The sequence below is a fragment of the Olea europaea genome, chromosome 4, assembly GCF_002742605.1.
Source record: "Olea europaea var. sylvestris chromosome 4, O_europaea_v1, whole genome shotgun sequence".
In the NCBI taxonomy this organism is placed as follows: Eukaryota; Viridiplantae; Streptophyta; class Magnoliopsida; order Lamiales; family Oleaceae; genus Olea; species Olea europaea.
The window spans coordinates 1,937,647-1,951,033 of record NC_036240.1 but is presented as its reverse complement, the minus strand read 5'-3'; the positions used below and the strand labels follow the sequence as shown (position 1 = coordinate 1,951,033).

General features: G+C 38.1%; 1 protein-coding gene across 3 annotated transcripts; it reads left to right on the top strand.

Moving 5' to 3' along the window:
* Positions 1-563: 563 nt before the first annotated feature.
* Positions 564-4,800, top strand: LOC111393238 (U-box domain-containing protein 33-like). Of its 3 annotated transcripts, XM_023018678.1 has the most exons (9): positions 564-687; positions 795-1,188; positions 1,562-1,680; positions 1,975-2,081; positions 2,321-2,528; positions 2,604-2,876; positions 2,975-3,526; positions 3,612-4,337; positions 4,432-4,800. In XM_023018678.1, exons 2-9 carry the CDS (start codon positions 798-800, stop codon positions 4,612-4,614), a joined length of 2,559 nt encoding a protein of 852 aa, XP_022874446.1. In that variant the 5' UTR covers positions 564-687; positions 795-797; the 3' UTR covers positions 4,615-4,800. The 3 variants fall into 3 exon arrangements, with proteins under 3 accessions (XP_022874446.1, XP_022874445.1, XP_022874447.1); XM_023018677.1 differs by having other exon boundaries at positions 564-1,188; XM_023018679.1 differs by having other exon boundaries at positions 566-1,188; positions 3,615-4,337.
* Positions 4,801-13,387: the final 8,587 nt, after the last annotated feature.

The following is a 13,387-nucleotide window of genomic DNA, read 5'->3' as shown; positions in this document are numbered from 1 at the left end:
CTAAACTTACCTCAATATGAAGTACACTATGATGATAGAGAGTTTGTTATAACTACTGGAGATCCATGAGATATTGAGCGTTTGATTGATTTAAATAAAATGTCATGATTATTTATCAAATAAGTGTATCAAATTTATGATTAAGAGGAACGCTTCTGATTATAAAAAAAAAAAAAGGGAAAGAAAAATCCTCCATCAATTGAAGTGTAATATACTCAAGTTAGTTAACAAACATTTTTAATTGAAAAGGTTGATCCGTGTAATTTATAAAAGATCAAATTATTTTTTATTCACATAGTTTGTAAGAACATAAAAGTTTCAATTACTTGTATATCATTCACTTCTATCAGTTTATAATTTAATCGTTTATAAAACTTCCAAGCTGCTTTTTCGAAAAATCATTTTTTGTTTTTTTGGGTTATTTTTAAACAATAAAAGGGCTAATAAAATATACTTCAAAACTTGAAGGGGTTAATTGAAATTAGAAAAAAAGTGTATATGTAGAGAGCGAGTGTGCAAATGTGCAATCATCCTTATAGTCAACAAAATATACTTTTATTATGATAAAAGTACGAACATGATAAAACACGATGGAAGCAAAATCAAAGCTACTAGTAGTCAACACAAATTTGGCAATGGACGAGTTGTTGAAAATTCATTCATAATCTCACTCCAGTCGGTCTCAAGGTAATTCATCGGAGAAGAAAAGTCTTCCACTCTCAAAAATAAAGAAAATTAAATGTAATGTCAAAAGTAATTTTGAATTTATTCTGAATTCTCCGGCGAGTTTTCAGTTAATGGAGGTTTTGGGCCCTCATCCTTCACCAGATAAAGATTTTGCTTCTGGGTTTCTCCGTCGGGCGAATTTCCGACAAGGGTTCGAGAGGTCAAGTCATATGGTGGATTCTCGGATGCTGGATATTACCGTTGCTCCTGCACCAGATAAAGATTTTATTACTGGGTTCTCACCGTCGTCGAGTTTCCGACAAGGGTTTGATCGGTCGAATCATACGGTGGATTCTCAGCTTCTGGAAATTGCGGAAGAAGGCGGCTGTGCAGTACACGTGGCAGTCGGAAAATCTGTGAAGAAGACTATTGCTTTGCTTGAGTGGACTTTTAGGACGTTTGGGAGCAAAGAAATCTGTATTCTTCATGTTCATCGACCTTCCCCTCTAATTCCTACTCTCTGTGAGCCTCTTCTCTCTCTCTCTCTCTCTCTCTCTCTCTCTCTATATATATATATATATACACTTATAAAGTGGATCCTCCAGTAATTAGCAATCTAAATAAGCAGAAAGTTACTAGTAACTTATAATTATCCAATCTCGGCGTCCACTGGTGGTGAGGAAATCAGGGAAGGGAGCAGGGTGCACTACACTCGTTTGGCTCTGCAGCCCGAGAAAAGCACCTAAAAAAGAGGCTTTTAAGCACATCCCAATATTCTGTTAATTTACTAGAACTGGCTGCAAAAGTTGCTTTCTTTATTCTGTATCAGTATATTATTATTGTCATTATGATTACGATTACGATTTGATTTGGTTACCATGAATATGTTATGTAGTGGGAAAACTGCCAGCAAGTCAAGCAAATCCTGAAATGGTTGCTGCATTTAGAAATGAGGAGAAAAAGGATACGAGAAAGCTGCTACGTAATTACCTGATTATATGCAGCAAATCGAAGGTATATTTCGTCCCAAATCTTTTTTTCCGTCTAGTTATGTATTACGTAGCCTATATAGGAATACATAGAAGACCGAGGTCAAAATTATTTTACGCTGATATTTAAAGGCATAAGATCCCTGAGCTTGTTCTGATCATCAAGCTTCCGTTTTAGAGCAATAACATATTCTCTTAAGGTGGTGACAATGGTTTGCAAAATTGTAGAGCATCGTTTTTGCATTCACAGTAATAAATGTTTCCATTTTGTAAACCATTCTTAATTTAAGTCACCCAAGGTAATGTAACAAATGTGCAGGTTAAGGCGAGGGTTATTACAACTGAAGCTGACGAAGTTCAGAAGGGGATTGTAGATTTAGTAAATAAACACGGCATTAAGACACTTGTTATTGGAGCTATTCCAGAGTACGTGTTCATTTTATTCTTCGTTCAGACTCTTTCTACTTGTTAACAAACTGCACACTGCATTATGTAACCTGGAAACTTGTTTGTTTTAAGTTTCATAATACCTTATGTATGTTCTAAAAACTTATGAGGTCTAATAGTACAATCTCCAATTGATTTGATTGTGTGTATGTTTCTAATAATGGTGAAGAACATTAGAACTTTTTTCTATATGTGTTCAGCCCTAACTATTTCCATAGTTTCGTGAAAGGGAAAAAGAGCTCGTGCAAAGCAAGCCATGCTGCAAGACAGGTTCCTTATTATTGTGAGATAAGATTTGTCAACAAAGGAAAGCTAGTCTGGACGAGACAAGCCTCTGAAAGCACAAGCTTTGTACCAATCTGTCAACCAGCTCCTGCCTATGCACAAAATTTAAGATTTCAGTCTTTGCATATTGACAAGAATAAGGTTGTTTTCATTCCAGAATCTTTGTTCTACCTCTGCTAGAAATCACTCTGATTTGGGATAAAATATTGGGTACAGGCTGAAACTTCTTCACTATGCATTGAAAGTTCACGTGATGCATTCTGTTGTCAAGATGTATCTACTTCAACAAGCTCTAGCTCCGGTTCTGACTACACTTCAGCTGCTGAACCAAGAGTGTCTTCCGTCTGTAGTACAAATGCTGAGGAAAAGAGCTTATCCAGTCTACTGGCTGAATTAGAAATTAAAGCTGAAGAATCGAAGGATGAAGCATTTCTAGAGCTTTCAAAGCACAAAAAATTGAAAACTAATGTCATGGAAGCTGTCAATAAGGTGAAGTTCTAATCAGTGTACATCATTTTCCTGAAGTTTTGATACCGTATAAGGGCAATTAAATTTTAATATAATAACATCTCACTGTGGCTTCTTAGGTCAAAGCTTTGGAAATTTCTTATTCCGAGGAAGTCAAACTTCAAGAAGAAGCTCAGGATGCAATGAGAGCTACAATACAGGAACAAGAAGACCTAGTGGAGGAGACAGAGAAAATAACTTATGAGCTACATAAAACCATGAGGAATATAGCCCTCCTGGACAGTCGTGTACGGGAAGCAAACCGTCGACGTGAAGAAGTTGCAGGAGAACTGGAGCTTATTCAAGCTTCGATTGCAACTCTGCGAAAAGAAAAGCAAAAACTTCAAAGGCAGAAGAATGAAGCCACACGGTGGCTCCATAGATGGAAAAGTCATGGACAATATGGAGATGCAGAGCCCGACAAAACTTTCTGGCTTACAGGAGATACTTCTGAATTGGCCGAATTCTCCTTGTCAGATCTGCATGCTGCAACCTGCAATTTCTCGGAGAGTTTTAGGATCGGGCAGGGAGGATATGGTACTGTGTACAAGGGGGAAATGTTGGACAGGACTGTTGCAATAAAGAAACTGCATCCTTATGCTATGCAAGGGCAAACTGAGTTCCACAAAGAGGTAAACCCAAGCTCTTATTTCTTACTTGATGTGCAAATGTGATCATTAACATGGATTTTTTTTCTTTGGACTTGTGATGACAATGAAGGTTCAAGTTCTTGGCAAATTGCAACATCCTCATGTAGTGGGTTTAATTGGAGTTTGTCCAGAAGCCTGGTCTCTTGTATACGAGTACTTGCCAGGTGGTAACCTACAGACTCGCCTTTTACACTACAGTGGCATTGGCCCCCTAAACTGGAAGAATCGAGCAAGAATCGTAGCTAATATTGCAAGTGGACTTTTGTTCTTGCACTCTTCCAAACCGGAAAAGCTTGTACATGGTAATTTGAAGCTGGAAAATGTCCTCATTGATTCAGAAAACAGCTGCAGAATAAGTGACTATGGAATTCGCATGCTCATAACAAACAAAACAATCCGGTGCCCAAGTTTCCGCCACTGTGCTGAATCAAATGGTGCTTTCGCATATCAAGATCCTGAGTTTCTTAGAACGGGAACCCTAACACTCAAGTCTGACATCTATTCATTTGGATTAATCATACTTCAGCTACTCACTGGACGAACTACAGCAGGTTTAGTGAGTGAAGTGCGCTGGGCTGTATCCAGTGGGAAAGTAGCATCCATATTAGATTTATCTGCCGGTGAATGGTCATCATATGTGGCTAGGAGATTGGTGCATTTGGGATTGCAATGTTGTGAATTGAATAGTCGGGATAGGCCTGAACTGAGTCCAACTCTCGTTAGGGAGCTGGAGCGCCTTCCTGTCTTAGAAGAGCAAGAAGTACCATTATTTTTCTTATGCCCAATACTTCGAGTAAGTAGTGATTTTATGCAAATTATTAGTATATGGTGAAATATCGTTCTCTCATATTTTATTATGATGGAATTTGACACTCGGTTTCTTTCAGGAAATAATGCATGACCCTCAGGTGGCAGCTGATGGGTTCACGTATGAGGGAGAGGCATTGCGTGGTTGGTTGGAAAATGGCCACGAGACTTCTCCAATGACGAACTTGAAACTGAGCCACTTAAACCTTACTCCCAACCATGCATTGCAAATTGCCATTCAAGATTGGCTCTGCAAATGTTGAAGTGAAATCCCCTTACTCGTTGCTTAGCATGTATTGCAGTCGTATGCATTTACATTCAGATTAGTGTTGGGTATTTTATTACTAATATAAGCTGTTGAAATGTAGTGTAAAACAATTACAAGGGAGCATTCCGGTTCCATTGCTTGTAAATTTGATTTTTTCATGAATGATGTTTGATTGAGATTGTCCTGTGTGTTCTGGTGGATCTGCATGATTTTTGCTCAACATTTGCAAGGAACCCATAACATTGTATTCTAAACATAAAACAAGTTGCTATTGGCTTGCAGGAAATACGACTCGATCCATTTATTATAGAGATTCTGAGTTCTTGAATTCTCGAATTTACAATCCAAGATCTATTAACAGCAAGACTGTAATGGTCAGACCAACTTCAACCAAAACCAACAAAATATGCTTAAATTCAACACAATATTGGAATAACTTAGCGGGGATTCAACGGCCCAGACTGTAAACATTTACTTGAATGAGTTGGAATTACACGAGATAGATAGAAGGGAAAAGAGAGAGAGAAAGAGAGAGTAAGGGGAAGGGAGATCTGATAGTACCTGACAACATCCAACTACTCCTGCCATTCCTTCCCTCCCTCAGCTAAGTAAAGTAAAAGTCGTGTCTTCTTAACCAAAAACGTATTACAATATAAATTATAAAATCAAACGATGTCATCTCCTGATTTGAATCACCGTTACTTCCGTTTACTCCTTCCTTTCTTCTTTCCCCACTTAACTGGTGTAATCTGTTCCTCTTGGTCTGTAGGTGAGATGTGTTCTTCATCACCATCATGACATACCTCTCCCTCAAAATGACCTTGTCCCCAAGGTTGAAATAAGGGAAACTGATCTTGAGTTGCAGCTGCATCTTACCACATAGCCTCATTCTAGTCATAGACTCTCCACTGAATCAACCATTGTGTAACTGCCTCGTTATTTCTCTTGATAATTCTAGTTTGCAACACTGTTATGGGTTCCCTGTGGATCGTTTCCTGTTCTCTGCCCTCTGGTAGTAACAAGATAGGCACTTCATGTTCTCCTATCTTTTTCTTAAGCAAGGATACATGGAACATTGGGTGTATTTTTGAAGTAGGGAGTAGGGCCAATTCATACGCTACCTATCCAACCTTTTTGGTGATCTGGTAAGGTCCATAGTATTTGGTAGCCAGCTTTTGATTGGTCCTTGCTCTAACTGTATGTTGCTTATAAGGATGTAACTTCAAATACACCCAATCACCCACTTCAAACTCCATTTCCACCATGTGCTTGTCAGCTTGAACAAGGTACTCCTTTAGACGCAGGTCCATTTGATGTCTCTCTTGCACCAGTTCTTCTACCGTAGCCATATTGGTTTGCTGATAAGGGCCTAGTGCCAAATGGAGCAGTTTAATACCATATAGGGCTTCAAAAGGGATCATCTTAATCCACCATTCAGCCAGGGATAACCAGTCAATCCACCTCCTAGGTTGGTGAAATGTCGCGTACCTCAAATACATTTCCAAACACTGAGTAAGCCTCTCAGTTTACCCATTTGTCTGTGGGTGGTATGTAGAACTCAGGTGTAGGTTAGTTCCCATCAATTTGAATAGCTCCTACCAAAACCCACTAGTGAAAATCTTGTCTCTGTCTGACACAATACTTTGAGGCATTCCATGGAGCTTAGATATGTTATCAAGGAAGAGTTTAGCTACTGTGCTAGCAGATAAGGGATGAGACAGGGCAATGAAATGCCTATACTTAGTGAACCGATCCACCACCACTAGGATAACTGATTTTCCTTTTGAATAGGGTAGGCCTTCAATAAAATCCATGGATATGTGACTCCATGAATACTATGGTTCAGGCAGAAGTTGTAGCAAACCAGGGTAGGGAACATGTTCCACTTTGCATCTTTGACAGACATCACATTTAAGTATCTTCTTCTTGATATCTCTAATCATCCCCCGGCCAATAGGAGTGTTGTTTAGCCCTGAATACCAGAGTGGCCTCCATTTTAGGAAGAATGGATGTTTTAAATCAACTTGGCCCTAATCTGACCTCCCGTTCGCACATATAACTTGCCTTTAAATTTGAGTAACCCATTGCTGTATGAAAATTCAAAGTCTTCATTAGGCTTGACTAGCAATTCCTTAATCTGATTTGCAACCACCTCATCGTCTTGGTAGCTGTCTATTACTTCTTGTATCCAGATGGGTGTTATATTAGAGATTGCTGCCACTTCAACTGATGATTCCTCTCTTTTGGATAGCACATCAGCTACCACATTATCCACCCCTTTCTTGTATTGAATCTCATAGCTGAGGCCTAATAGTTTAGTCAACCATTTCTGTTGGATAGGTGTGGTTATCCTCTATTCCAGTAAGTACTTTAAGGACTGCTGGTTTGTCTTGATGATAAAATGGAGCCCTTCCAGAGAATGTCTCCACTTTCCCACTGTAGTAACTAGTGCTGGAAGCTCCTTCTTGTAGATGGACATCCCCAATTTCTCATTGCAGATTCCTTTACTGAAATAGGCATTGGTCTTTTATTTTGCATTAAGACAGCTCCCATACCTCCATGGCAAGCATCAGTTTCAATGATAAAAGGTTGATTAAAATTTGGTAATGCTAAAACTAGGGTGTTACACATTGCCGATTTCAACTTCTCGAAAGCCATATCTACCGCCTCATCCCATTTGAAGTTATCTACCTTCAACAAATCAGTGAAGGGTTTTGCAAGGACCCCATAACCTTTAACAAACTTTCTATAGTATCCCGTCAATCATAGGAATCCCCTTAGTTGCTTGATGTTAATAGGCTTAGTCCACTGCTGCATGGCACTGTTTTTTGCTGGACCTGCTGTCACTCCTGCTGCCGATATAATATGACCCAAATATTCTACCTTGGACTGGCCAAATGAACATTTAGTCCACTTAACGTATAGCTTATGCTTCTTTAAAAGTTTCAGTACTCTAGATAAGTGTCTACAGTGGGAACTCAGATCAGGGCTATAGACTAGTATGTCATTAAAGAAAACTAACACAAACTTCCTCAAATGCTCCCTGAAAACTTCATTCGTCAAGCATTGGAATGTGGATGGGGCATTTGTGAGTCCAAATGGCATAACCTTAAACTCATACAGGCCTTGGTGTGCCTTAAATGTTGTCTTATGAATGTCAGATTCAACTACTCTGATTTGATAATATCTAGCCCTTAGGTCAATCTTGGAAAACCATTTAGAACCCTGCAATTCATCAATTAAAGGCATGGGATATTTATCCTTGAGAGTGAGGCTATTTAGTTGCCTATAATCTACGCAGAATCTCCATTTTTCGTCCTTCTTTTTCACCAATAACACAGGGGAGGCATAGGAGCTATTACTTGGTTGGATGATCCCAGTTTTCAACATCTCTTTTACCATCTTCTCCATTTCCGTCTTCTGTATGTATGGGTACCTGTAGGGCCTTATTTTGAAAGGTTAAGCCCCTTCCTTAAGTGGAATTTTATGGTTATTGAAGCTAGGTGGTGGCATAACCTTTGGCTCTTCAAATACTTCTGGGTAATGTTCAATGATGTCCTGTATCATCTCAGGATACGATTCCTCGTCGACTTCGTTAAGTGAATAGATTTGAGCCATGATTCCGTATGATTGTCTCTGAATCCATTGAGTCATTTGTTCCATTTCCATCATTATAAATTCTTCTTTTCCCAATTCGCTCTTTAACTCAACCTCCATTCCCTTGTAGCAAAATATGATGATGCTCTGTACAAAATCAAACATGACTGGGTTAAATTGGGTCAACCAATCCACTCCTAATACCATGTCACTGTCTCCCAACTTCAACACTCTCAATTGGAATTGACCCTCCAATCCCTGCATGGTCCAGGTAAGTGGGTTGCACATTGCACTACTATTCAATTTATCTCCATTTGCCACAGTTACTGTCACAGGTGAAGTAACTTTCACTTTACACCTTAACTCATGTATTAGTTTCTCATCGATGAAGCTATTAGTGCTTCCACTATCAATGAGAATAGATATAGCACCTGGTATCCTAATTGTCTTAGGTTTCATACTCCCAGAAAGAGCATGGATAGAAATCTCCATGACTTCTTCCTCTTCCTCCCTCTCATAGATTTTCGGTTTACTTTTCTCTTCCTTATCTGATTCTACGACCTCTTCATCATCTACTAACATGAAATTCAACATCCTATTTTTACAGATGTGCCCTGGAGCGTACTTTTCATCACATTTAAAGCACAGACCCAACCTTCTCTTGGTTTGAATGTCAGTAGGGGTGATAGTTTTGAACTTCAATGGGAAGTTTTTTTGGCTGGGTTCACAAGTGGGGCTAGGGGGGTATTTAGGAATATTTTCAGGAGGTTTTGGGGAAATGTTGGACAATTTGGTTTGGTAAGTGGGCTTAGTTTGGGATTTGGAAGTCTTGTTTAAGGCTACAACGGTGTTTTCCTGCAAAAGAGCTATCTCAAAAGCTTGGGATATAGAAGTTGGTTTCACAATTTTAACCATGGATTTGATCTCCTCTCTCAACCCCACTAGTAAATATCGAAATATAGTATGATTCTGGGAGGTGGGGTAATGAAAGCATAACTTGTGATTTTAGATCTTCAAATAAATCTTGATATTCAGCCACACTTCCTTTCTGTCTGATTTTACTGAAGGTTTCAATAACTTCTTCTGTAGTCGATTCAGCAAACCGTCAGCATATCTCTATTGAGAATAAATCCCAATCTGCCATGGGATTGCTATTAATAAACCCATGGAACCACACATCTGCTCTTCCCTTTAGGTACATTTCTGTAATACTGATCCTAAATTTATTAGGAACCTAGTAGTTTTAAAATACTTTTGTGCCTTCCGCAACCATTCCCTAGGGCCTTCTCCATTGAAATGTGGAAAATCGATCTTGGGTATCTTAACTCCTGTTTTCCAGTCACTCTTTCCACCCTTGCCTTCCGGTGTTACTCTTATTTTTGGCATGAACATTCCTTCAATGATTGTGGATTGTACAGAGGATCCAACCTTCTGTTTGTCCTTAGACTCTCCCTTTCGTCCACTCCAATTTGCCATCATTACTACTATAGATTCATACTTAGAGTTCATCTCTGTCATTAAGACCTCCATCCAATCCTGTTTGCTGCACAGATTATGTAAGGTCTGATCTGACCTTTCCACCTTCATTCCCACATTTTTAAAGCCTCTCCTAAATCTTCTACATCCCTGTCTAATTTCTTCATATGCTCCTCTATTGCCTTGGCCCTAGTATCCATACCTAGAATTTTACTGCTCTGATACCACTTGTAATGGTTGGACCAACTTCAACCAAAACCAACAAAATATGCTTCAATTCAACACAATATTGGAATAACTTAGCTTGGATTCAATAACCCAGACTGTAAATATTTACTTGAATAAGCTGGAATTACACGAGATAGATAGAAAGGAAAAGAGAGAGAGAGAGAGAGAGAGAGAGAGAGAGAATAAGGGGAAGGGAGATGTGATAGAACCTGGCAACATCCAACTACTCCCACCATTCCTTCCCTCCCTCAGCTAAGTAAAGTAACAGTCGTGTTTCCTTAACCAAAAATGTATTACAATATAAATTATAAAATCAAACGATGTCGTATCTTGATTTGAATCACCGTTACTTCCGTTTACTCCTTCCTTTCTTCCTTTTCCACTTAACTGGTGTAATATGTTCCTCTTGGTCTGTAGGTGAGATGTGTTCTTCATCACCATCTTGTCAAAGACCACGAAAAAAATTAACTTCAAGATACCGGTGACATATCAGCAGTTGAAAGCAGTAACATAGTAGTCTGAATCCCAGCATCATTGAAGGGATGATCTTCCGCATGTATACTAGTCTGGTCTAGTCCGGTAGGGGCTTTGACTCTGCCACGCACTTCCAATTTGCATCATTCAACTCTGGTGCAGGGAGCCATTTTCCTATTTCAAATTTGGATTAGTTGGGTACAATGATTACTCATGCTTATTTCGACCTTGTTGTCTTCATTCGAGACATTCATTGAACTCGGAATTGCATTTATCAAATGCTTTGTTTGATGATATTTGCAAAATTTCTTGGGCCAAACGGCTTGAAATTTTTCGAGCCAAGTCCCTTTCTCTAGCTATTTCAATACTCTTTAGTTTTCTTCCTCACATTCAGAAACCAGTTAAATCTACCTTTGATGGTCTACAGGTTTTACTCTACACTCTTAGCCACCATGGAATCCCATCTTCTAGTCTTTTGACTATACAAATAATCACACATCTCATCAATTCATCTTACAAGACTCACATTTTCAGTGGATATTATTCTAGTATTGGATATCATCACAAACTAGATTTTAACTATTTTCTTTCTTCGTCAATTTTATATAGTACTATCAAATTCATTTACATCTTCTTATGAATTTTGGACAAAAAGAATGATCATATCATATGAAACTGTTGGGATTATTGGTCCCAGATTTGTTTTTACCTCAATAATCTTATATTTTTAGCCACTCAGTTAAACCAAAAACATCTATCAATCAGCAAAAATCATAGCATCACAAACAAGTATAACGTGCAGAAAAATTAAAGAACACGAATACCAAAACTTGGTGACCCAGTTCACCCAAATAAGGGCTAATCTGGGAGGCTCAGGGGTAAGCCCGTCGAATGCAATGCACTACGCCTTCAGAGGGTCCAGTTTACAAGTGGTACACAATCAGATTGTAATCATACCCAAGAACAACACCATCGTTATTTTCAGCCTCTAAAACCTCAAGAATTAACCCTAATCGATCTATACAATACATAGATGCCTAATCAAACCAGACAATAAACAGACTCAAGGCAACTATACAAGATCGAGCACGTAGGGCTACAACTCCTTTCTATATCACAACCACAAAACTGAAAGTGGAAGAAGAAAGATACAATTGAGACTTCTTAGAGAGAGAGAGAGAGAGTTTCCAAAGCCCAGGAAGAAAATAATGAGAGACTTCTTCCAAAAACCACAGTCAACCCACAAAAATACTTTCTTGGAATGATCCCAGCCATTGATTAAAATCTATGGCTCACAATTCATAATAGAAAGCACAATCCGGCGTCAAAAGAATAGGCTAACAGGAGGTTGCCATGTGGCTTCAATCACTTAAAGAGTTGCATTTTTGGAAACACGATTTTAACCTTCAGAAACTTACAGCTGTGCTGGTGGAACATCGATCAAGGGCAATCGGGTAGTCTTGATATTCACCTTGAAAAAAAAACTAATAAAAAGAATAAGCGTGTTTCTTGAATTTATTGAAAATTGGTGCAGTCTTCACTTGTAATATTTCCACTGTTAACATTTTCTTGAAAGAAACACCAAAATAGTCTATTCCAAAAAAATAGTATTATTTCAATGTAGATTGGTGTTAGATAACATTATTTCAAAATAGTATGACTTAATAAAATGAACCATCCCAATCCATCCTATCCTATGCTTAATTGATCTATAGATACCACCACCCTATCAGTATGTTTGATGTAAATATTTTAGAAAGGATTTTGAGAGAAATAATTTTGTGGACAATGTAAGATTAAAAAGTAAGAAAAAGTTATTAGTGTACATGCAAAAATTATTTTCTTAAAAGAATGTTATTACACCTATTTTGTATCTATTAATGAAATGAAACTATTGACATAAGAAAAAGGGCACAAGTCAGCTGTCGAGTGTCCTATTAACATTGTACAAACCTTTTAGAAAAAAGAAATGATATTTGATTCTACTAAATGTATAATTAATAAATGTACAGTAATAATGAATCTGTGAGTTTGAATTGATGTTCAACTTTGAATAATAATTTGGGATAATTGTAGTAGAGGCCCCAAATCTTTAAAATACTAGCAAACTTTTTCCAAACTTTAATTTTCTACAACCGTCATCTCTAACATTTCGAAACGTTATAGCGGAGGCTCTTTTGGACGATTTTCATCCAAAAATCTATTAGTTGAGCAAAAAATTTGACTTTGACCATATTTAAATCAATTAAAAAGTGGGCAAAATAGTAAATATCTATTAAAATAATTAAACAAAGGTATAATTGAAAAAAAAAATTAAAAGAAATGAAAACATCTTCTTTTACCCCACCCGCACTCCCTCCTCCACACACAACCCCCATACCCAACAACAAAATCATCCCAAACCAAAAATCACCCCACCCCGTCTCTTACCACCGACGTCAACGAAAATCATCGAAGCTTACACAAACAGGCATCAACGCCCACTAGAGACCGATAAATTTTTGAAGAAGGTGAGTGGTCGAAAATTTTGGAGAAGTGCAATAGGGATTTTGACTTTGTCTATGATTTCTACAGCAACAGATTGACATATAACCTTTCTTGAGGGAGAAATCCTAGTTTGGACTATGGTTTCAAGGGGGCTGAAATTGCTATGGCTTCTTACTGTTCAGAAATCCAATTATTGAAAATATTGTCACCAACCAGTCCATTGATGCAAACCTCAGGAAAGTCTTTGTTGAGCATCAGTTGCAAAATAGTGACACAGAACAAAGTTGAAGTGTGGTGGTTGTGGTTGATGACGACGATCAAAGGGGATAGGTAGATGAATGGGTTTTAGAGTGGTTGTGGGTGACGACGGCCAGTGGCAATGGGTTGGAGGGGACAATTTTCTAAATGACCAGAATATTTATTCTATTTTCCACAATGGCCTTAACAATTAGAAATACTATTTTACCCTTACTTTTATTATTTGCAAGATATATCCTTCTCTTTTC